Raw genomic sequence first — 25,733 nt, forward strand, 5'->3', positions numbered from 1 at the left:
TTATAAAATAAATACAAACTTGAGATTAGGACCCACCATGGAGCAGATATCAAACCCTTGACACGTGCAAAAATCCAATGCAAAAATCCAGATATCTCCAGTTTAACAAAAAGTTGTATATGGGGATTATGCTAATTTTATTATGCTAATTATATTATGCTAATTGACCTCGACTCTAACTGAACATGACCCCGTGTGATTCCCCAGAGCAGTTGTAGGTCATGCCAAGGGGCACATAGGTACCAACTAGGCTGTGGAGAAGACAGTATACTGTTGCTACATCACAGTCAAACCAAGGGACACATTTTTCATAGCCTTGAAGCCAGATCCACAGCCGATTTTCATTCTTACCCATTCTTCCCTCAATGAAAGACTGATTTAGACCTTGTGATCAGATAGAACGGAAAACCAGCAGTACTCCAGACCTCCAGGCTCGGATTTGAATTTCCCTGTCACATAGCATGTTATGTAGTCTTAAGTTAGAACACTTGGCTGTTTTCAGACCTAAATTGCAGACTTTCTCACAGAGGAGTACACACTTTCCTTCATGAAATGTATATTTAATGTGTATTTTGTATGTGTTCAATTGTCGGCTAAATTGTAAAAAAGACCTGGGTCCCTATGTGATTTTCCTGTCAATAAATATATTAATAAAACTACTTCTCCCAGGATATGCCATCTTTAGATGCACATTAAGATGCATTCAAAGCTGCAGCATAATGATAACTCCACAGCGATTTATTTCAGTAATTCTGCCTTACGTGTTTTCCTAAGCAAAGGAAGTAAAAGGACAAACCAGTATGTCCTGACTAGATCTGGATTTTTTTTGGTCTTGTTGTTGTTTTTTTGGGGAATAAAATTCTGTCTGAGGGATAGGAATGGGGGGATAAGTAGGAAACGTAATTTCCAGGCTGCAGTGGGGAGGACATTGCAGAAAAGATGAGCCTCTCTTATCGACAAATACTGTAATCTAAGGGAAAAATACAATGGGGCTGATGCCTTGTCTATCTTGATACACATGTCCAGGCTGTCTGCAAGGCTTAGCCACCTAGGCAGTGATCACGCCTGTACGCCTTGTTGGGAGTCTTTGAAGTGCTGAGTGTTGACCGACACGACCAATTAATCACAGCTGTGGTGTTCTCCTAGGCTTTTCCCTGGGATTCGGATGGGTCTCCAAGGCCGGCGTGTGGAGCGGCTGCTCTGTTCTCTCATAATGAGATGCTGGTAACTTTGTCCAACTCTGGGTTGTCCATTTCATACGAATAGGTCAATTTAATATGACTCCAATGCTGTGCTCTCAGCGTGGTGCAGTCTATCAATCATATATTGGCCATTTTCTACATTCTTAAAATAAGAGCGAAATACAGAAGAAGGAAAAGTCTCTGTTCTTCTCTGGGTTGATCTAGTTCTATGTACTGTAGCATGTCTGTTGAGACTTATTAACAGGTGATCCCTAATGATTTGAAGAACAAGCATAGCAGATGGTGGTTTGGTGAAAGCGCATGGATAAAAGCTCTGCATCTCTGTGAGTTAGAGCCTGGCATGTACATCTGAAGTAGAATGTTAGAGGAACATTAGATGAACCAGAGTGGATGGGAAGATGAGCAGTTACTATGTCAACTCAGAGGTGCTTCATTCTGCACTCATCCAAATTAAAAACAAATAAAATTAACCTCTACGGGCCACGGGGGCAGTATTGAGAATTTTGAAAAAAATATGTGCCCATTTTTAACTGCCTCCTACACCAACTCAGAAGCTAGGATATGCATATTATTAACACATTCGGATAGAAAACACTCTGAATTTTCTAAAACAGTTTGAATGGTGTCTGTAAGTATAACAAAACTCATATTGCAGGCAGAAACCTGAGAAAAATAGATAAAAAAAAATGAGAATTTTGTGGCTGTACTATTTAGTGTCATTGTTTTAAAGATACCACAGTGAGAAAGGATTCAGTTCGCAACTCCTACTGCTTCCACTAGATGTCAACGATCTTTAGAAAGTTGTTTGAAGCATCTGTGATAAATACACACCGAATTAGAAAGCTTACAAGTTGACACGTCATCACTTCATTTTTTGCGCCTGCGCATGAATCTGAGAAGAGTGCCTTTGTCATTATCGTTTATTCTAGACACTTGATAGGTTGTGTGAAAATATTACTGATGTTTACTGATGTTTCACGTTAAAAATGGAACAAAAGATTAGTGCTAAACAACGTTTGACATGTTTAAACAAACGTAAATAGATTATTTACTAGGTTTTCTTTAGTTTTTCGACGTGACTTTACACTGCCCACCTCATTTTGTGGGAGCCTACTGAACGCTAACTATTTGGACATAAATTATGAACTTTGTCAAAAGAAACCACATTTGTTCTGGACCTGGGATCTCTGGCAGCGCCTTCTGATGGAGATAATCAAAGGTAAGGGGATATTTAGAATGTTATTATCGATATTAGATGATGCTAATGCTAACGGTATAGCTTAGCTTAGCTTAGCATATAGCTTATTGTTGTTAGTATAGTACCCAGTTTATACAAAATGTGATTTCCCAGTAAAGTTATTTTGAGATCTGGCCCTTCGGTAGCAATTACGAGATGATAATATATTATTCTTTGAATGACAATATTATAATTTACCAATGTTTTCGAATAGTAATTCCGTGATTTGTAATGCTGGATTCACTGGGTGCATTCGAGCCGAAAAAAATTCTGAATTTCACCGCGACTGTAAATGCTGTTTTTGGATATAAATATGAACTTGATGGAACTAAAAATGCATGTATTGTATAACATAATGTCCTATGAGTGTCATCTGATGCAGATTGTCAAAGGTAAGTGCATAATTCTAGCTAGTTTTCTGTCTGTTGATGCCCTTCTTTGAATTGGCTAAACATTACACGCAGCTATTGTCAATGTACTCTCCTCACATAACCTAACTTTATGCATTCTCCGTAATGCCTCTGAAAATCGGACAGCGTGGTTAGATTTAGGAGATATATCTTTCAAATGGAGGAAAATAGTTGATTATTTGATTTTTTGAAATGTTTACTCTTGCAGTTTTGAATTCCCCGCCATGGTCACATGACAATGAATCCCAATACCGGGATAAGATCGGGATAAGATCCTCAACAGGTTAAGAACTGGAAGTAATGCACTATTTATTTTTATAGGCAATTACTCAGCTGACATAATGATTAAAGCATAAGTGGCACTAGAGTCCTGCATCAAGCAACCAAAAACTGTTGTTGGTCCTGGAGTTAAGAGTGAACTTGGATAAATACAATGGGGGAATTTCACTTGACCTGTAGACTGACGATTTTTGTAAAATAGGCACGGTGGGCTTTTGGTTTCTCTCCCTCTAAAAACAGAAATAAATCTTTCTAAATAACAAACTGGCTTTATTTACAAATTAGTAAGAATGTCTCACCCCCTGTTCAAGAATGGCCTTTTTCCCTTTAAATCAGATTACAACCGCTCACTTTCTGATATTTGAAACAAAATCATCTTCAAAATATCGTTATTTTTAAACAAGCCATAGAATGTTGGTTGCAATTTCAGTTTAATCCACCAGAAAAGACAGAACAAATAATACAACAAATATTGTGGTTAAACTCAAATATGCTAATTGATAAACAACACTATATCAATTGGAACCTTTGTCAAGTGGAAGGGGTAAAAAGTAAGGAACTTGTCTGTCGGCCCTGCATTAATTAACTTCTTAGGGCTCCTTTTTACTCAATTTCTGCCTGAGGGACGTGCCCAAAGTAAACTGCCTTTTGCTACGGCCCTGAATCCATGATATGCATATAATTGGTACCATTGGAAAGAAAACACTTGAAGTTTGTAGAAATGTTAAAATAATGTAGGACACGGTGGGAGAAAATCACAACAGATACGGTAGGAGAAAATCCAAAGAAAAACCAACCAGAATTCTTTTTTAGAGACCATCCTCTTATAAGGGCAAACATGTGCTCCCAGGATGCAATTCCTATGGCTTCCACAGGATGTCAGCAGTCTATGTTCAAGGTGTCAGGCTTGTAACTTCCAAAACGAATAAGAAATATAAGTTTTAGTACAGGGACGCAGTCTTGGAAATTCGTGTTTGCGCACGACATGAAGACAGGACGCACCTGCTAAAATCGGTTTCCTATTGAACATACTTCTTTCCGTAAGAAATATTATAGTTTGATTACATTTTAGGGTATCTGAGGAGTAAATAGAAATGTATTTTGACTTGTTGAAACAAAGTTTAGGTGTAGATTTTCGGATTCCTTGCTCTGCATGTTGAACGAGTGGATTACTCAAATCGATGGTGCCAACTAAACTGACTTTTTGGGAAATAAAGAAGGATTTTATCTAACAAAACAATACTACATGTTATAGCTGAGACCCTTTGGATGACAAATCCGAGGAAGATTTTCAAAAAGTAGGTGAAAATGTAATTAGCTATTTGTGAATTTATGAAACCTTTGCCAATGGAAAAATATTGTCATGTGGGTTGCCGTCCTCAAACAATCGCATGGCATGTTTTCGCTTTAATAGCTACTGTAAATCGGACAGTGCAGTTAGATTAACACGAATTTAAGCTTTCAACCGATATAAGACACTTATATGTACCTAAATGTTTAATATCCATAATTTATGATTATTTATTTGAATTGCGCGCCCTCCAGTTTCACCGAAAGTTGTCCCGCTAGCGGGACACCGAGCCCCAAGAAGTTTTTTAAAAACCAAAATTGGTTCAAGAAAATTGTGATAAATAAAAATATATACCAGTTTTATTTAAGGACCCAAAAATTGACAGCTATGCCATATAGATTGCAAAATAGTTGGGAAGAGATTTTCGATGTACCAAATCCATGAAACATGGTTTATGAATTGACACACAATTTTCCGTTTATTATAACCTACTGCAGGATATATCAAGTTAATCCATTTGATAAATGTCTTTGAGCAGCCTTAAGAGTACCCAACCCCAAACATTGATAATACCGCCATACTCAAAGAAGGCATGGTTCAATAATTTAAATAGGGGGGTAAAAAAGTCAGTCTCTCTCTCATTCATATCTCATATGGTTTGGGATGTCGTGGACTGGAGAGGAACTTTGGGTAAATCTCTTCACTGTGCAAATTAAACACAACCAGAGAGAGATAGTGAGAGAAAAAGAGAGATGGAGAGAAAGAGAATGACGTCATTTTCAGTCACAACTTGTAGACTTGTTTACGTGCTGCTGTGCGTTTTGTTGCTAACCTTACTTTGCTACCTACCAACTTTACGGTTTTTACTTTTTAATTACCGTTTACATTTTTAGTTTTTCCCTCACTCAACTTTTTTTCATGTAACTTTTTTCACTCCAGACGCTTTATCTGGACGTGGTTCGTCAGGACCTCCTCCAGCCGAAGCTAAGTAGGAACATTAACATGATGCCTTCTTATTGCGGTCGCTGTACTCATAATATACAGGAGAACGATCGCCTTACGGCGAGGATAGCTGTGCTGCAAGCCCAGCTTCAGACGCAATTGTTAGGCAAGGGTAATTTAAGTGTAGGAAAGGATGAAATAGCGTCTGTGCCACCAGTAAGTACAGATAGTAGTATAAATCCCCTCGCACAGTCCCCGCAGTCGGAAAACCTTCTCATGGCTTCTGGAAGGAAATGCTGTAGGAATGCTCAACCGGTGTCGCTCATTCAGCCGACAGAAACTTTAAACCGGTTCTCCCCAATAAGCAGTGAATCGGAGTCAGAGGGCGAGCCTTCTCTGGTCTCCACTCCTCCCGTTACGAGGTCTGAGGCACCGAAGCCTCCCACCATTAGCTCTGACAAATTGCAAACCCTAGTCATTGGCGACTCCATTACCAACAGTATTAGACTGAAAACTAATTATCCAGCGATCATACTCTGTTTACCAGGGGGCAGGGCTACTGTCGTTAAGGCTAATCTGAAGATGGTGCTGGCTAAAGCTAAAACTGGTGAGTGTAGAGAGTATAGAGATATTGTTATCCACGTCGGCACCAACGATGTTAGGATGAAACAGTCAGAAGTCACCAAGCGCAACATAGTTTCAGCGTGTAAATCAGCTAGAAGGATGTGTCGGCATCGAGTAATTGTCTCTGGCCCCCTCCCAGTTAGGGGGAGTGAAAAGCTCTACAGCAGTGTCTCACAACTCAATCGCTGGTTGAAAACTGTTTTCTGCCCCTCCCAAAAGATAGAATTTGTAGATAATTGGCCCTCTTTCTGGGACTCACCCACAAACAGGACCAAGCCTGGCCTGTTGAGGAGTGACGGACTCCATCCTAGCTGGAGGGGTGCTCTCATCTTATCTACAAACATAGACAGGGCTCTAACTCCCCTAGCTCCACAATGAGATAGGGTGCAGGCCAGGCAGCAGGCTGTTAGCCAGCCTGCCAGCTTAGTGGAGTCTGCCACTAGCACAGTCAGTGTAGTCAGCTCAGCTATCCCCATTGAGACCGTGTCTGTGCCTCGACCTAGGTTGGGCAAAACTAAACATGGCGGTGTTCGACTTAGAAATCTCACTGGAATAAAGACCTCCTCCATTCCTGCCATTATTGAAAGAGATTGTGATATCTCACATCTCAAAATAGGGCTACTTAATGTTAGATCCCTCACTTCCAAGGCAGTTACAGTCAATGAACTAATCACTGATCATAATCTTGATGTGATTGGCCTGACTGAAACATGGCTTAAGCCTGATGAATTTACTGTGTTAAAACCTCTTGGACTTACCCTAGGATAGGGGGCGCCACAGCGCATTTTGGAAAAAATTAATGCCCATTTTCAACGGCCTACTAATCAAACTCAGAAGCTAGGATATGCATATAATTAATACCTGTGGATAGAAAACACCCTAAAGTTTCTAAAACTGTTTGAATGGTGTCTGTGAGTATAACAGAACTCATATGGCAGTCAAAACCCAGAGACCGATTGAAACAGGAAGTGGAATTCTGAATTGTGGACTCAACTTCACATCGTTGCCTATTATTCACACCGTGAGCTATCGTTCATTGAGCACTTTCTATTGCTTCCACTAGATGTCCCCAGTCTTTACAAAGTGTTTTGAGCCTTCTACTGTCGAAACTGAATGAATGAGACGCTGTGGTAATTGGTCACAGTAGGAAGGCCATCACCATTGTGACGTCGGCGGCCCTGTCTACCCCCTCCTTTCGAAACGTTTTGAAACACAATACAATCGTCCCCCTCGAATCTTATTGGCTCTCTTGTTGAAACAGGCCCTGAAGATTAATGTTATACAACGTTTGACATGTTTGAACGAACCTAAATGAGGGAAAAAAGTTATTTTTCGAAATTGCTGTCCCGCGCCGACGGAGCAGTTGGATACAGCCTTCAGACGCGCTAACAACAGCAAGCTAATGGAACATAAAGGATGGACTTTTTCGACCGAAAATACATTTGTTGAGGACCTGGAATTCCTGGAAGTGCTTTCTGATGAAGACAACTAAAGGTAAGGGATTATTGACAATAGTATACAAGATTAGATGTGATATGCGATTGTTCCAAGATGGCGCCGAGCTAGGTTTACCAGCTAATTTTCTGAGTATCGCATCCCCTTTTATCGCAAAGTGTGATTACCCAGTAAAGTTATTTTTAAATCTGGTATGACAGGTGCTTTCAAGAGATATTCATCTATAAATCTTAGAATGACAATATTACATTTTAAAAATGTTTTCGAATAGTAATTTAGTAAATTGTAGCACTGTTTCCCGGGATGCATTTGAGGGAAAATAGTTAGTCAACGTCAGGTGCCGATGTAAAATGCTGTTTTTATATATAAATATGAACTTTATTGAACAAAAGAATGCATGCATTGTGTAACATGATGTCCTAGGTGTGTCATCTGGTGAAGTTTGTAAAAGGTTAGTGCTGCATTTAGCTGTTTTTTGGTTATTTGTGATGCATGTGGTTGGTCGGAAAATTGCTATGTTGCTACTTTTACCATGTACTCCTCTAACATAATCTAATGTTTTGCTTTTCCTGTAAAAACCTTTTTGAAATCGGACGACGTGGGTCGATTCAGGAGAGGTGTATCTATAAAACGATATGAGACAGTCCTATATTTGAAAAAAAAATATTAAATTTCGTTATGCTAATGTCGCTAGGAGTTTTTCGCTGGATGTTGATCCCGCTTGCGGGACGAGACGCTCAAGAGGTTAAATGAGGCCTCACCTCGTGGTTACACTAGTGGTCATATCCCCCGCGCATTCCACAAAGGCGGAGGTGTTGCTAACATTTATGATAGCAAATTTCAATTTACAAAAAACCCAGACGTTTTCGTCTTTTGAGCTTCTAGTCATGAAATCTATGCAGCCTACTCAATCACTTTTTATAGCTACTGTTTACAGGCCTCCTGGGCCATACACTGCGTTCCTCACCGAGTTCCCTGAATTCCTATCGGACGTGGTAGTCATAGCAGATAATATTCACATTTTTGGTGACATTAATATTCACATGGCAAAGTCCACAGACCTATTCCAAAAGGCTTTTGACTCAGTGGGTTTAGTCAAACATGTCTCCTGACCTACTCACTGCCACAGTAATACTCTGTACCTAGTTTTGTCCCATGGAATAAATGTTGTGGATCTTAATGTTTCTCCTCATAATCCTGGACTGTCGGACCACCATTTTATTACGTTTGCAATCACAACAAATAATCTGCTCAGACCCCAACCAAGGATCATCAAAAGTTGTGCTATAAATTCTCTGACAACCTAAAGATTCCTAGATGCCCTTCGAGACTTCCTCCGCCTACCCAAGGACGTCAGAGGACAAAAATCAGTTAACCAGCTAACTGAGGAATTCAATTTAACCTTGCGCAATACCCTAGACACAGTCGCACCCCTAAAAACAAAAAACATTTGTCATAAGAGACTAGCTCCCTGGTATACAGAAAATACCTGAGTTCTAAAGCAAGCTTCCAGAAAATTGGAACGGAAATGGCGCTACACCAAACTGGAAGTCTTCCGACTAGCTTGGAAAGACAGTACCATGCAGTATCGAAGAGCCCTCACTGCTGCTCAATCATCCTATTTTTCACACTTAATTGAGGAAAATAAGAATGGATTTTTTAAACTGTCGCAAAGCTATCTAAAAAGCAGCATTCCCCAAGAGAGGATGGCTTTCACTTCAGCAGTGATAAATTCATGAACTTCTTTGAGGAAAAGATCATGATCATTAGAAAGCAAGTTATGGACTCCTCTTTAAATCTGCGTATTCCTCCAAAGATCAGTTGTCCTGAGTCTGCACAACTCTGCCAGGACCTAGGATCAAGGGAGACACCCAAGTTTTTTAGTACTATATCTCTTGACACATTGATGAAAATAATCACGGCCTCTAAACATTCAAGCAGCATACTGGACCCTATTCCAACTAAACTACTGAAAGAGCTGCTTCCTGCGCTTGGCCCTCCTATGTTGAACATAATTAACGGCTCTCTATCCACCGGACGTGTACCAAACTCACTAAAAGTGGCAGTAATAAAGCCTCTCTTGAAAAAGCCAAACCTTGACCGAGAAAATATTTTTTTTAACTATTGGCCTATATCGAATCTCCCATTCCTCTCAAAACTTTTAGAAAAAGCTATTGCGCAGCAACTCACTGCCTTCCTGAAGACAAACAATGTATACGAAACGCTTCAGTCTGGTTTTAGACCCCATCATAGCACTGAGACTGCACATGTGAAGGTGGTAAATTACCTTTTAATGGTGTCAGACCGAGGCTCTGCATCTGTCCTCGTGCTCCTAGACCTTAGTGCTGCTTTTGATACCATCAATCACCACCTTCTTTTGGAGAGATTGGAAACCCAAATTGACCTACACGGACAAGTTCTGGCCTGCTTTATATCTTATCTGTCGGAAAGATATCAATTTGTCTTTGTGGATGGTTTGTCCTCTGACAAATCAACTGTAAATTGATGGTTGTGCAGTCGTCTCAAATAAAACTGTGAAAAACCTTGGCGTTACTCTGGACCCTGATCTCCCTTTTGACGGACATATCAAGACTGTTTCAATGACAGATTTTTTCCATCTACATAACATTGCAAAAATCTGAAACTTTCTGTCCAAAAATTATGCAGAAAAATTAATCCATGCTTTTGTCACTTCTTGGTTAGACTACTGCAATGCTCTACTTTCTGGCTACCCCAAAAAAGCACTAAATAAACTTCAGTTAATGCTAAACACAGCTGCTAGAATCTTGACTAGAACCAAAAAATGTGATCATATTAATCCATTGCTAGCCTCTCTACACTGGCTTCCTGTTAAGGCAAGGGATGATTTCAAGGTGTTACTGCTAACCTACAAAGCATTACATGGGCTTGCTCCTACCTATGTTTCCAATTTGGTCCATCCGTACATACCTACATGTATGCTACGATCACAAGACGCAAGCCTCCTTACCGTCTCTAGAATTTCTAAGCAAACAGCTGGAGGCAGGGCTTTCTCCTATAGAGCTCCATTTTTATGGAATGGTCTGCCTACCCATGTGAGAGATGCAGACTCGATCTCAACCTATAAGTCTTTATTGAAGATTCATCTCTTCAGTAGGTCCTATGATTGAGTGTAGTTTGGCCCAGGAGTCTTAAGGTGAACGGAAAGGCACTGGAGCAACGAACCGCCCTTGCTGTGTGCCTGGCTGGTTCCCCTCTCTCCACTGGGATTCTCTGCCTCTAACCCTATTACAGGGGCTGAGTCACTGGCTTACTGGTGCTCTTCCATGCCATCCCTAGGAGGGGTGCGTCACTTGAGTGGGTTGAGTCACTGATGTGATCTTCCTGTCCGGGTTGGCGCCCCCCTTTGGGTTGTGCCATGGCGGAGATCTTTGTGGGCTATACTCGGCCTTGTCTCAGGATGGTAAGTTGGTGGTTGAAGATATCCCTCTAGTGGTGTGAGGGCTGTGCTTTGGCAAAGTGGGTGGGGTTATATCCTGCCTGTTTGGCCCTGTCCGGGGGTATCGTCGCAACCCCTCCTGTCTCAGCCTCCAGTATTTATATTACAGAAGTTTGTGTCGGGGGGTTCGTGTCAGTCTGTTATATCTGGAGTATTTCTCCTGTCTCATCCGGTGACCTGTGTGAATTTAAGTATGCTCTCTCTATCTTTCTCTCTCTCGAAGGACCTGAGCCCTAGGACAATGCCTCAAGACTACCTGGCCTGATGACTCCTTGCTGTCCCCAGTCCACCTGGCCATGCTGCTGCTCCAGTTTCAACTGTTCTGCCTGCGGCTATGGAACCCTGACCTGTTCACCGGACATGCAACCTGTCCCAGACCTGCTGTTTTCAACTCTCTAGAGACAGCAGGAGCGGTAGAGATACTCTGAATGATTGGCTATTAAAAGCCAACTGACATTTACTCCTGAGATGCTGACCTGTTGCACCCTCTACAAGCACTGTGATTATCATTATTTTACCCTGCTGGTCATTTATGAACATTTGATCATCTTGGCCATGTTCTGTTATAATCTCCACCCGGCACAGCCAGAAGAGGACTGGCCACCCCTCATAGCCTGGTTCCTCTCAAGGTTTCTTCCTAGGTTCTGGCCTTTCTAGGGAGCTTTTCCTAGCCACCGTGCTTCTACACCTGCATTGCTTGCTGTTTGGGGTTTTAGGCTGGGTTTCTGTACAGCACTTTGTGACATCAGCTGATGTAAGAAGGGCTTTATTAATACATTTGATTGATTTATTGATTGAATGAATGACAGAAAGAAAGAAAGACAGAGTTAGAGGGAGCAAGAAATAGATAGTGTGACATCAGCCACTGAGGACTGGTCCTGGTATGCCATAAATCCACTCTATGGTGCCCATAGTTTTGAAACAACTGATTAGGAAGCAGGCTCTCACTTCTACAGATGTAAGATCTTAATTTGAGCCAGTTTGCTAAAGCAGGAAAATAATCCTGCAGCAAAAGGAAAGTAGAATTTTTATGTGGATCATAATGAATGGTCATTTTTGTAAGGATTGCTATATTCCTCGTAAGGAAACATGTCTAAGTGGAAATCGCAAACTTCAGAAGCCTTTTTAAACCTCAAAAACACTACACGTTTTAAATTCCCTGCATTGCAGGCAAGTTCTCCTGTAACAGGGTGATCAAATTAAGATCCCACACCTGTTCCCAGTAAACAAGAGCCCATCAGTGTCCAAAGCTCCACACCAGTAGGCCCACTCAAAGGGCCCTCCTACTGTTGCCATAGGCTCAACATACTGTAATCATATTAAGCCAAATGAATCGGCACTAGTCTCCTACGCCAATGAGCCCTCTGGTACAACCCAATAAGCCCATAGAAAGGCCAAGTGTCTCATACCCCTGAATCCATGACAACTAAAACAGCCTAGAGACTCTTATACCCGTAATCCAACTCCCTTAGTGCTAAAATTCCTCCACAGCGATAGGAAAGACTCATTGCCAGTTATCGCAAACGCTTGATTGCAGTTGTTGCTGCTGAGGGTGGCACAACCAGTTATTAGGTTTAGGGGGCAATTACTTTTTCACATAGGGCCATGAAGGTTCGGATAGCTTTTTTCCCTTAAAAAATAAAATCACTTAAAAACAGAATTTTGTGTTTACTTTGGTTATCTTTGTGTAATATTTACATTTGTGTGATGATCTGAAACATTTAAGTGTGACAAATGTGCAAAAAAATAAGATATCAGGAAGGGGGCAAATACTTTTTCACAGCACTGTATGTATGCAGATGACTCAACATTATACACATCAGCTACTACAGCTACTGAAATGACTGCAACACTTAAAGAGCTGCAGTTAGTTTCAGAATGGGTGGCAAGGAATACGTTATTGCAAAATATTTCAAAAACTAAAAGCATTGTATTTGGGACAAATCATTCACTAAACCCTAAACCTCAACTAAATCTTGTAATGAATAATGTGGAAAAGGAGCACATTGAGGTGACTAAACTGCTTGGAGTAACCCTGGACTGTAAACTGTCATTGTCAAAACATATTGATATAACAATAGCTAACATGGTGAGAAGTCTGTCAATAATAAAGCGCTGATCTGCCTTCTTAACATTATCAACAAGGCAGGTCCAACAGGCCTTAGTTTAGTCACACCTGGACTACAGTTCAGTAGTGTGGTCAGGTGCCACAAAGAAGGACTTAGGAAAATTACATTTGGCTCAGAACAGGGCAGCACAGCACAGCTGGCCCTTAAAGTACACTGGGAGCTAACAATGATATGCATGTCAATCTCTCATGGCTCTAAGTGGAGGAGAGATTGACTTCATCAATACTGGTTTTTGTAAGAAGTGTTGACAGGTTGAATGTACCGAGCTGTCTGTTTAAACTACTAGCACACAGCTCGGACACCCATGCACACCCCACAAGACATAACACCAGAGGTCTCTTCACAATCCCCAAGTCCATAACAAACTATGGGAGACGCATAGTACTACATAGAGCCATGACTACATTGAACTCTATTCCACATCAGGTAACTGATGAAAGCAGTAGAATCAGATTTTTTTTTAAAACAGGTAACAATACACCTTATGGAACAGCAGGGACTGTGAAGAGACACACACAAAGGTACTTACACACACATATTGTAATATTGTTGTATGGTGGTATTATACATTTTGTATTGTAGATATATAGTGGTGTAATAATGTTATATGATGAACTGCTTTATATTTTGTTTTATATGTAATTGCCTTAACGTTTTTGGACCTTAGGAAGAGTAGCTGGTGCTTTTTTTGTATTTTTTTTAAAGTCATTTAGCAGACACTCTTTTCCAGAGCGACTTACAGTAGTGAATGCATACATTTCATACATTTTTTTCTCCATACTCATCCCCCGTGGGAATTGAACCCACAACCCTGGCGTTGCAAACACCATGCTCTACCAACTGAGCTACACGGGACTTAAATACAAATACTGAACAAATACATTTTGTTTATTAAATGTCCTGCTAAAGCCAGAGGTAGTTGAAAATCTTATCAGCCAAGCTCTCTCTCAGTCATCTACTGTATGGAATGGGCCAGGCATCTCACATACCCACATATCCACTCAACCATAGAGATAATATAATTCACTATAATTCAGGAATCTAGGTACAGATCTAGGATCAGCTTCCCCTCCCACAACCTTAACCATTAGTGGGGCAAATGCTAAACTGACCCAAGATCAGCATGCAGGGGCAACTTCACTCTACTCCAAGTCCTCTTTGCAATAAAGAAATACAACTTCCACATACACAAAACAAGCTCTAAGTCTACCCGTCATACACCCAGCTAGTTCAGAGTCTTCTACCCAAAGACCCAGTCAAATAGTTCATAGCTGCCTACCTTCACAGTATGTGGAGTCCCCGTGGATGGAGGCAAAGCCGCTCTTGCACTCACACTCCGCTCTGGTATTCCGGTTTCTACACTCCGAATTTTCCCCACAAATGAGTCCCTCTGAGCAGAAGTCGTAGCCTGGGAGAGAGGGGGACAAACTTCTGATTCAACAGTCTGGGTTTGACTGAGATCACACAGGGTGCTGACAGTGGGGTTGGGCAAAGTGGTGAGGTAAAAAATGAGCCGGCATTCCTGGAAAAAGCTTGTAACCCAAAATCAAATTTTCAGGAATTTGAGAATTTGTTGTTGTTGTTGATCAATCACCATATTCTAACAAACTCAAAGTTCACAAAACTATAGTATCAAGAGCAAAGAATGGGGCATGGAAACGCTATGATTTTGTGGAACGCTTTGAGTTTGTAGCTTTCCCCAGATAAACACACATATACAATAAATAATCTACAGGAAAAATGCCTGCTGAGAAGAGCGAGTGTAATCCATCAAACAGGTGCACACAGACAGACAGCCAATCTACCAGACAACCAGACAGACAGACACAGACAGACAGACGACTGACAGACACAGACAGGCAGACACAGGCCTGCATGTACAGTAGACGACTCAGTCTCCTCTCTTGATCTGAACCCATCTATCCCTTCATTCCCAGTAATGAGTAGCGCCAGTCCAACTCTCGGTGAAACCCCCCTCTGAACCTCAGTGCTTAGGGATCCATTAGCATTCTACATTCTCTCTCCCTCTCTCTCTTTCAGTGCATTCTGAAAGGTTTTTGTAGTTGAGATGCCATATGGAGGGCTCTGTCCTTACTTATAACAGAGCAAAACTCTGTTAAGCATAGCATGAAGAGATAGGGCCCCCCTCTACTTCCAGGGGGTTTCCAGTGGAGTTGTGAAGGGCTTAACATTTTGGGGGTGTACCTGGGCTCGGAGAGGTGGGTCAGTAAGGACTGAGATGGGCTGTCACAGGCAGTGGTGTCAAGACTGGCCAGGTGGAGGTGGCTTCTGTCCCAAGTGTCATATAGAGGGAGGGTACTGATAATCAACTACCTGGCGGCATTCTTCCTGTGGCATAAACTGGCTGTTCTCAACACCCCCGCCGGTCTGCTCACAGACCTGCAACGCAAGCTGCTGGATTTTTTCTAGTCAGGCAGTGTTGTACATGTCTGTCCACGAAGGAGGACAGGGCCTGGTAGAACTGGAGAGCAGGGTGGCTGCATTACAACTAAAGGTGGCGCAGAGACTGCTGTACCATACTGATGTCGGCTGGAGGGAACCAGAATGCGTGCTGATGGATTAGGGTTGGACCAGCAGCTGTTCCTCATGAGGCTGGAAAGGCTGAGTACAGCAGGTCTCTCTGATTTTTACTCTGCGGTGCTGAGGGCCTGGTAGCTGCTAAGGACCACACGAGAAGGCGCTTTGGAGCCTGTGCTGTGGGTGTAGGAGGAGCCTATCTTCCACAATCCAGACATCCTTTTGAGATCGGTTCAGAAGCGACTGATTATAGCGGGTTTACTGGGTGACCTTCGGCTGCGGCGGGAGGAGGGGTGGAAAGCCCCGGAAGTCCTGACACAACATACAGGACTAACATCTCTTAGGCTGCTGGAGAAATTCCTGGGGGAGGTCCAGGAGGCACTGTCTGAGCCGGTAAGGGGGGTGTTGGAGCAGCCAAAGGGGGAGGGGACACAATGTTTCCGCCACTGCAGATGACAGCAGAGACTGGGAACTGGCAAGGGGGTATGGAGGACTTGTTACATTTTAACACTCCAAGCCCTGGGGGAGTTTGAGGGGGTGGGAGGTAAAGCCCTCTACAACCGCTGCATTAAAGTGAGGAACATTAGGAGCCTAACAGGAGTGAAGGCACATCAGTGGCAGGGGATATGTGTGGCGGAGAGCGTGGTGGGTTTTAGATGGAAAGGCTCTACAAACTCCCAGTACCAAAGATATCAGGGGACCTCCAGTGGAGGGTTCTGCATGGAGACCTGGCCACTAATAGCTGGTTGGCATGGGGCGACCCAGGAGTCGGACAGGTGTCTCTTTTCTGTGTCATGAGTGAAACTGTGCATCATGTGTTTTGTGTGTGTGCCAGGTTAATGGCATTCATGTCTGTTGGATTGTCTGTGTGAGAGGTAGGGGGTGGAGTACAGGTATTCGAATAAGGAAAAGGCCAAATGTGTGTTTGAATTTTTGTTTGCTCAGGCAAAGTTGGTTATTTGGCTAACAAGGAGGAACAGAGTCAAAGGTGGGGGGATAACAGACCCTTTACTATTATTTAATGGGATGGTCTCTGCGCACCTTAGAGTGGAATTTGAGTTCTATAAAATGATAAAAAGTGTGGAGATGTTTCAGGAGATATGGTGTGTTGGTGAGGCCGTCTGTATAGCTGGGAAGATGGGTTGGATATACAGTGAGGGAAAAAAGTATTTGATCCCCTGCTGATTTTGTACGTTTGCCCACTGACAGAAATGATCAGTCTATAAATTTAATGGTAGGTTTATTTGAACAGTGAGAGACAGAATAACAACAACAAAAAATCCAGAAAAACTCATGTCAAAAATGTTATAAAATGATTTGCATTTTAATGAGGGAAATAAGTATTTGACCCCTCTGCAAAACATGAATTAGTACTTGGTGGCAAAACCCTTGTTGGCAATCACAGAGGTCAGATGTTTCTTGTAGTTGGCCACCAGGTTAGCACACATCTCAGGAGGGATTTTGTCCCACTCCTCTTCTCCAAGTCATTAAGGTTTCGAGGCTGACGTTTGGCAACTCGAACCTTCAGCTCCCTCCACAGATTTTCTATGTGATTAAGGTCTGGAGACTGGCTAGGCCACTCCAGGACCTGAATGTGCTTCTTCTTGAGCCACTCCTTTGTTGCCTTGGCCGTGTGTTTTGGGTCATTGTCATGCTGGAATCGCCATCCACAACCCATTTTCAATGCCCTGGCTGAGGGAAGGAGGTTCTCACCCAAGATTTGACGGTGCATGGCCCCGTCCATCGTCCCTTTGATGCTGTGAAGTTGTCCTGCCCCCTTAGCAGAAAAACACCCCCAAAGCATAATGTTTCCACCTCCATGTTTGACGGTGGAGATGGTGTTCTTGGGGTCATAGGCAGCATTCCTCCTCCTCCAAACACGGCGATTTGAGTTGATGCCAAAGAGCTCCATTTTGGTCTCATCTGACCACAACACTTTCACCCAGTTGTCCTCTGAATCATTCAGATGTTCATTGGCAAACTTCAGACGGGCATGTATATGTGCTTTCTTGAGCAGGGAGACCTTGCGGGCGCTGCAGGATTTCAGTCCTTCACGGCGTAGTGTGTTACCAATTGTTTTCTTGGTGACTATGGTCCCAGCTGCCTTGAGATCATTGACAAGATCCTCCCCTGTAGTTCTGGGCTGATTCCTCACCGTTCTCATGATCATTGCAACTCCACGAAGTGAGATCTTGCATGGAGCCCCATGCCGAGGGATCTTGACAGTTCTTTTGTGTTTCTTCCCTTTGCGAATAATTGCACCAACTGTTGTCACCTTCTCACCAAGCTGCTTGGCAATGGTCTTGTAGCCCATTCCAGCCTTGTGTGGGTCTACAATCTTGTCTCTGACATCCTTGGAGAGCTCTTTGGTCTTGGCCATGATGGAGAGATTGGAATCTGATTGATTGATTGCTTCTGTGGACAGGTGTCTTTTATGCGGGTAACAAGCTGAGATTAGGAGCACTCCCTTTAAGAGTGTGCTCCTAATCTCAGCTCATTACCTGTATAAAAGACACCTGGGAGCCAGAAATCTTTCTGATTGAGAGGGGGTCAAATACTTATTTCCCTCATTAAAATGCAAATCAATATATAACATTTTTGACATGCGTTTTTCTGGATTTTTTTGTTGTTATTCTGTCTCTCACTGTTCAAATAAACCTACCATTAAATTTATAGACTGATCATTTCTTTGTCAGTGGGCAAACGTACAAAATCAGCAGGGGCTCAAATACTTTTTTCCCTCACTGTACGGTTGTAGAAGTGGTGAGGTTTTGGTTATTGTGATGTATGATGTTGTTTTGTATCAAGCGGTAGAGGGCAAGGTGATATTTATTTTTGAAAGGGGGAGTGGGGGGGGATGGGGCGATGGTGGTTGAGGTTTTAATTAAATGAGTATATATCATTAAAGACAAAAAGTCTCTCTTTCTTTCCCTCTCTCTCTGACATGTTTTTCTCTCTTTATCCCTCTCTTTCCTTCTCTATTCTCTCCCTCTAGCTCTGCATATACTCTCTGTCTCTGACATTTCTCTCTCTTTCTCCCTCCCTCTGTCTTTCTTTCTCTGTCATATTCTCTCTTTCTCTCCCTCCCTCCCTCCCTCTCCATTTTTCTCAGAAGAGGTCTTACATGTACAAAGAATCAGAACCTCAGAGGTGTTAGTTTGGCTGATGCCACGAGGGAGATAAAAAGGACATGCACTTGCAGGCCTACAGTTGTTCTTCAGGTAAAACTTGTGTCATATGGTAGCACACCTTGCAGGCTGCCGCAGAATTCCATGGCATGTTATTTAATTGTCAGCCATTGTTGCCATTAATGCTAGTTAGTGTTATTTTGAGCACCAGATTGCATCTTTGTGAAGCATTTGACAGTCTTCAATATTGGCTGTACTAGAGAATTTAAAACCTTTTTTTGTAAGAACATAGTATATGGGATTGATTTTAAGAAACTTAGCTTAAATAATTTGATTAATATATGGTGTTTCTATTCCAAGAAAAATTTAAAATGAAACCCTCTGAAAATATGGCGCTGTACAACTTGACCGGTCGGGAGTAGGCTACAGCACTAAGAGCATAACATGTCCACACCCTAATTGTAGTCTAACCAATACTCAAATGGAGATTCAGTGAAAATAAAAATCTCATTCATTTATCAAGACCAGTCCCCATGCTTGTCTCAGAGCAGTGCGAAACGGTGCTGAAATAGTTGACTACACACTGGTAGGCTATTGCTTCAAATCCTATTGCTTCAAACTTCAATATGCTTAAATGCAACAATGTCACAAATAATTGAACACACACAATTCTTAAAACTCTAATGCTTTAATATTTAATAATTTCTTCCCACCAAATTCATACTCATTATATAAATAGGCCCATGTTCACCTTGATATTGGGGGTGAGCCATGTGGCCGTGCCTAACGGGGAAAGGGGGTGCGCCAGAATTCAGTTTGCTACGGTTGTTTTCTCTCCCTGTTTTTAGAGGGAGAGAAACCAAAAGCCCACCGCCCAGCCAAACCCTCTCCTAACCCGGACGACGCTGGGCCAATTGTGTGTCGCCTCATGTGTCTCCCAGTCGCGGCCGGGACGGGTATCAAATCAGCATCTGTAGCAATGCAGTGTCTTAGACCACTGCGCCACTCAGGAGGCCCCATCCACAAAGTTTTTAATGCTGATCAATTGCCTTGCACAAAGTATCAAAATACTAAAATACTACTTAAACAGGACTTTTAAAGAATTTATTTTTTGATCACAAAACAATGAGAAAATATGGAAAAATAAATAATTAATGAAATGTTAATTATATAAAGCAGCTCATGTCGGCCCGAGCCCGATCATCATCAAGAGATATGCTGGACCCTATGTCAGAGAGGTGTTTTTGGGACCACATTGTGTCTGTTTTTCTGCTAATAGCCCTTGTGAAAACATGTTTTCAAAAGGCCTCCAGGGCTGACAGAAGTTCCTTACTTTCCCCCCTTCCACTTGCCTCTTCCATTTATTCCCATAGTAATTCGTGATGGTTTGCATTGCAAATGAGGGAATAAACTGGGTCAAGATGTCAACAGAGTAAGTAGACCTATATGTAGTAAAATAAAGGTTAAATAAAATAAATAAACCTACAGCACTTTTAACAGCACATTACTCAACACTAGTGAGACTCATGTCGCCTACAATAGGCCTACAGTATATCCCAAAAAATGTTTTTCAATGACGTGACTCTCCGTCAATAATTTCATTTTGAGGATTGGAGGATTCTAAATTAATATCTAAGGGGCATTTTTGTGAGGAAAAACCTGATCTGTGAGAATATCTAAGGGGCTTTTATATAATTATAATGCAGGGTTAATACTAATAATAATAATTGCTTTGTTTAAAAAATAACAATATTTGAGATTATTTTGTTTTCAAATAACCTAAAGTGAGCGATTGTAATCTGAATAAAGGGAAAAAGGCCATTCTTGAACATGGGGTGAGACATTCTTACTAATTTGTAAATAAAGCCAGTTTGTTGTTAAGAATGATTTATTTCTGATTTTAGCGGGAGAGAAACAAAAAGCCCACCGTGCCTATTTTTTGGACAAGGACATCCCGGCTGGCCAAACCCTCCCTTAACCCGGACGACACTGGGCCAATTGTGCGTCACCTCGTGGGTGTCCCGGTCGCAGCCGGCATGGGTATCGAACCAGCATCTGTAGGGTACCATAATAAACCACAAATTACCTCTACATCTCACAGCATAATCTAAAAACTTTTAGTTGAGCAACCACTGTACAGCGTGCACACACATCATCCAATCCCAGTGCAATGGAAAAGGTAGAATATGCCGATTTAATGACAATCCAATATATCCAATATAAAAGGTCTCGTCCAAGGAGATAATGGCAGGTTATGAGTGGGAGATGTTCTGAAAGGGAAAATAATCCTCTCCTCTGCACTGCACTGATGTTTGACTTAATGGCCAAATACATAGACCAAATGATAAGGCTTTGTTTAACAAATTAGAATTTGTTCAGGTGAAATTGACCATATTAATCTCCAAGATGGGCATATTTTTTCCACATATCTCTCTTATTCACAGTCACCTACCTCTAACGGTTTGTGTGTATTCAATCTATTTACAAAATTACCCATGATGTCCTTTTGCCGTATGGGCCCTGGTAAAAATTTGTGCACTATACATTATAAGTGCACTATATAGGGAATATGGTGCCATTTGGGACACATAAACTGGCTCCACTCGAACAAGCAGCAGGCCGGGATTGGCTGTTATCTTCTCCATGCGCTCATGATTGGTGCCAGGGCCTTTTAATCACTGGGCTGGTCCAATGGAAGACAAAGGGTTGTAAGAGTGGGACCAATGATAGACGACGATGAGGAATGATTCATACTCAGTAAATGTTGGGCAGCGGAAGATGATGGCTCAGCCAATGAGATACTGCAAGGGGAGAGGGAATGAGGGCTGAACCAATAGCAAGCAACTTTATATTTGAAGGACCAACCTTTGCAGATGTTACAGCACCTGTTGTCAGGTAGGATCTGTTCCTTGAGGGTGCAGTTGAGGTCTGGACAGTTCTCTGTCACTCTCACCATCATCCCGTTCTGCAAACACAACCCAAATACACACATTCAAGCAAATAAATTCAATACAACTTTATTTGTCCCCTCAGGGGCAATTAACAATAGATTAGAATTAGCATGTTAGCGATAGGTTGTTTCCAATAATTACATGATGTCAACAAATTATTGACTTTCGTAGCATATGGAAAAGCACAGATGCAAACGAGAAACAGACCCTTTTTGAATATGACCAGGAAGTCAAAAATAAAACATTTTCATATTAAATGTACAGTGTTATACTGTATGTAAGTTGGTTGTTTGAGTAAATTAGTGTGCTTGCATCCACGTAGCAGAAGGAGAATTATATTTTAGACTGATCCTCACACAGAAACAAACTACAGAATATAGGCACATTACCCACAACATGAATGTAAATGCATAGAGACAGGGATATACACAGATTCACAAAGAAAGGGAGAGAACGCAGGCTCTCGCCTCTATAAAACGGTCTTCCTCATCCAGCAAAGGGCTTTCGAAATAAATAGCTACAAGTAGTTACACGCGTCAATCTGTCTCAGTTTCCGCTCCCCCATGATCCCTGTGTGCCTCTCAAAGTGTGAGGCATCGACTCAGACCCCTTAGACAACTCTCTCTTTCAAAGTTACTTCAAAGTCACCCTCTTCCAGGTGCGACACCAACTGGATCTGTGTCCCAAATGGCACCATATTCCCTTTATAGTGCACTACTTTTGACCAGAGCCCTATTGCCCCTGGTGAAAAGTAGTGTACTATTTTTTATATTTTATTTATTCCGGATCCCGAATAGATGCTGCCAAGGCAATAAAACAATACATAACACACTACTCTACCATAACATATCTACAATACAAAATCAATAATACAGCAAAATAACAATATTAAAATTATGTGTATGTAGAGTGTGTGTGTTAGCATGTGTTTGAGAATGCAGTGTGTGTGCCTGTGCTGTGTGTGTGTCTCTTCACAGTCTGTGCTGTTCTGATTTTACTGCTTGACTGAGTTACATGATGTGGGCGATTGTCCTGGCTCACAGGACAATTCATCCCAAAGGTGTTCAATGGGGTTGAGGTCAGAGTCCTTCCACACCGATCCCAACAAACCATTTCTGTATGTACCTCACATTGTGAACAGGAGGCATTGTCATGTTGAAACAGGAAAGGGCCTTCCACAAACTGTTGCAAAGTTGGAAGCCTCCGAAAATGCAGTGTTTCTATGTCAAACGGTTTTGTTATATTTCAGTCTTCTGAGATATATAAAGTGTAATAATGGGATGCAAACACAAAATGTAATACATTTGAACTCTATATTTGACATTTTATAAAGTCTGTGTGTGAGGTGTATACTTTTGATTCAAAGTAGATTTGTTTAACTTTTTGAGGAAAGGGGGGCAGTATTGAGTAGCTTGGATGAAAAGCATGCCCAAAGTAAAATGCCTGCTACTCAGGCACAAAAGCTAGACTATGCATGTAATTAGTAGATTTGGATAGAAAACACTCTGAAGTTTCCAAAACTGTTTGAATGATGTATGTGAGTATAACAGAACTCATATGGCAGGCAGAAACCTGAGAAAAATCCAACCAGGAAGTGGGAAATCTGAGGTTTGTAGTTTTTCAAGTGATTGCCTATCTAATACACAGTGTCTGTGGGGTCATATTGCACTTCCTAAGGCTTCCACTAGATGTCAACAGACCTTAGAACCTTGTTTCAGGCTTCTACTGTGAATGGGAAGAGAATAAGAGCTGATTCAGTCGTGTGTCTGGAAAACTTGCATGAGCTCAAACATGCGCATGGCCGTGAGAGCGAGCTGTATTTCCTTTCAATTCTAAAGACAATGGAATTGTCCGGTTGGAATATTATTGCAGATGTATGATAAAAACATCCTAAAGATTATCGTTTGACATGTTTCTCCGAACTGTAATGGAACTATTTTGACTTTTCGTCTGGACTAAACTCACGCGCTTAATGAATTTGGAGTGCTGGACTAAATGTGCGCGAGGTATTTGGACAAATATGAACTTTATCGAAAAAACCAAACATTTATAGTGGAACTGGGATTCCTGGGAGTGCATTCTGATGAAGATCATCAAAGGTAAATTAATATTTATAATGTCATTTGTGACTTCTGTTGACTCCAAAATGGCCGGTATCTGTATGGCTTGCTTTGATATCTGAGAGCTGTACTCAGATTATTGCAAAGTTTGCTTTCGCCGTAAAGCTTTTTTGAAATCTGACACAGCGGTTGCATTAAGGAGAAGTTTATCTATAATTCTGTGCATAACACTTGTATCTTTTATCAAAGTTTATGATGAGTATTTCTGTAAATTGATGTGCTCATTCACCGGAGGTTTGGAGGCAAAACATTTCTGAACATTACACGCCAATGTAAAATGGGGTTTTTGGATATAAATATTAACTTTATCGAGCAAAACATACATGTATTGTGCAACATGAAGTCCTATGAGTGCCATCTGATGAAGATCAAAGGTTAGTGATTCATTCTAGCTGTATTTCTGATTTCTGTGACGCCTCTCCTTGCTTGGAAAATGGCTGTGTGGTTTTTCTTGTCTAGGTGCTGTCCTAACATAATCTAATGCTATGCTTTCGCGGTAAAGCCTTTTTGAAATCGAACAATGTGGTTGGATTAAAAAGTTGATTATCTTTAAAATGGTGTATAATACTTGTATGTGTGAGAAATTTGAATTATGAGATTTTTGTTGTTTTGAATTTGGCGCTCTGCTATTTCACTGGCTGTTGGCGAGGTGGGACGCTACCGTCCCATATGTCCTAGAGAGGTTGTAAGACCAAGAAACACTCTGTGGAACCCTGATTTAGCCCACTGCTATAAAAGGTTATACAGCCACTACAAGCTTCAGGTAACTTAAGCGACTAATAGCTACAAATCAATGGGAGTGATAGGGGCAACTTTCTAAATGTAATGTCCAAATTTCCCATTTAAACTCTCTGTTTGCTGTAATTTGATAAAAGGACGTATGTACACCTACAGCACGAGTCAAAAGTTGGGACAGACCTAATCTTTCAATGATTTTTCTTTATTTTTGCTATTTTCTACACTGTAGAATAATAGTAAAGACATCAAACACATGAAATAACACATACGGAATCATGTAGTAACCAAAGAAAGTGTTAAGCAAATCAAAATTTATTTTATATTTTTGATTCTTCAAAGTAGACACCCTTTGCCTTGATGACAGCTTTGCACACTCTCGGCACCTGGAATATATTTAAATTAACATGGTGTTTCTTGTTAAAAGTTAATTTGTGGAATTTCTTTCCTTCTTAGTGTGTTTGAGCCAATCAGTTGTGTTGTGACAAGGTAGATGTGGTATACAGAAGATAGCCCTATTTGGTAAAAGACCAACTCAATATTAAGGCAAGAACAGCTGAAAAAAAAGCAAAGAGAAACGACAGTCCATCATTACTTTAAAGACATGAAGGTCAGTCAATCCGGAACATTCCAAGAACTTTGAAAGTTTCTTCAAGTGCAGTCGCAAAAACCATGAAGCGCTATAATGAAAGTCGCTCTCATGAGGATCGCCACAGGAAAGGAAGACCCAGACATACCTCTGCTGAAGAGGATAAGTTCATTAGTGTTAACTGCACCTCAGATTTCAGCCCAAATAAATGCTTCACAGAGTTCAAGTAACAGACAAATCTCAACATGAATTGTTCAGAGGAGACTGCGTGAATCAGGGCTTCATGGTCGAATTGCTGCAAAGAAACCCCTACTAAAGGACACTGTCATGTCTTTGGCGATCATTAATGTGATGACAATTCTTTTATCAAATCAATTAACTATGTTTAATTACTACGATGATTAAATTACTCATGTAACAATTAACTCATCAGCAATCTTGGGGCACCATAATTAACCTTTTCAAAGGTGAGCTCCAAATATTTCCAACGGTCGCCCCAGCGGGAGTTGTTTTATACACGTGATGTCAGAATGCGCTCAGTGTTTCAAAATGAGGTTATTACACAACAGGACAGTTAAAGGATCCGCCCCTTTTTATTTATTTTTTGCCTAAAATGACATACCCA

At 41.4% G+C, this 25,733-nt stretch overlaps 1 protein-coding gene across 1 annotated transcript in view; it reads right to left on the reverse strand.

The window, feature by feature from the left end:
* Positions 1-25,733, reverse strand: part of LOC115167609 (protein kinase C-binding protein NELL1-like) — a 500,899-nt gene that overhangs the window by 283,582 nt on the left and 191,584 nt on the right. Inside the window, exons 11-12 of the mRNA XM_029722201.1 lie at positions 21,579-21,678; positions 14,327-14,455 (exon numbers count right to left, since the gene is read on the reverse strand). Of these exons, the coding sequence (XP_029578061.1) occupies positions 14,327-14,455; positions 21,579-21,678 (229 nt within the window). The remainder of the gene's footprint in view (positions 1-14,326; positions 14,456-21,578; positions 21,679-25,733) is intronic.

This window comes from Salmo trutta, chromosome 29, assembly GCF_901001165.1.
Source record: "Salmo trutta chromosome 29, fSalTru1.1, whole genome shotgun sequence".
In the NCBI taxonomy this organism is placed as follows: domain Eukaryota; kingdom Metazoa; phylum Chordata; class Actinopteri; order Salmoniformes; family Salmonidae; genus Salmo; species Salmo trutta.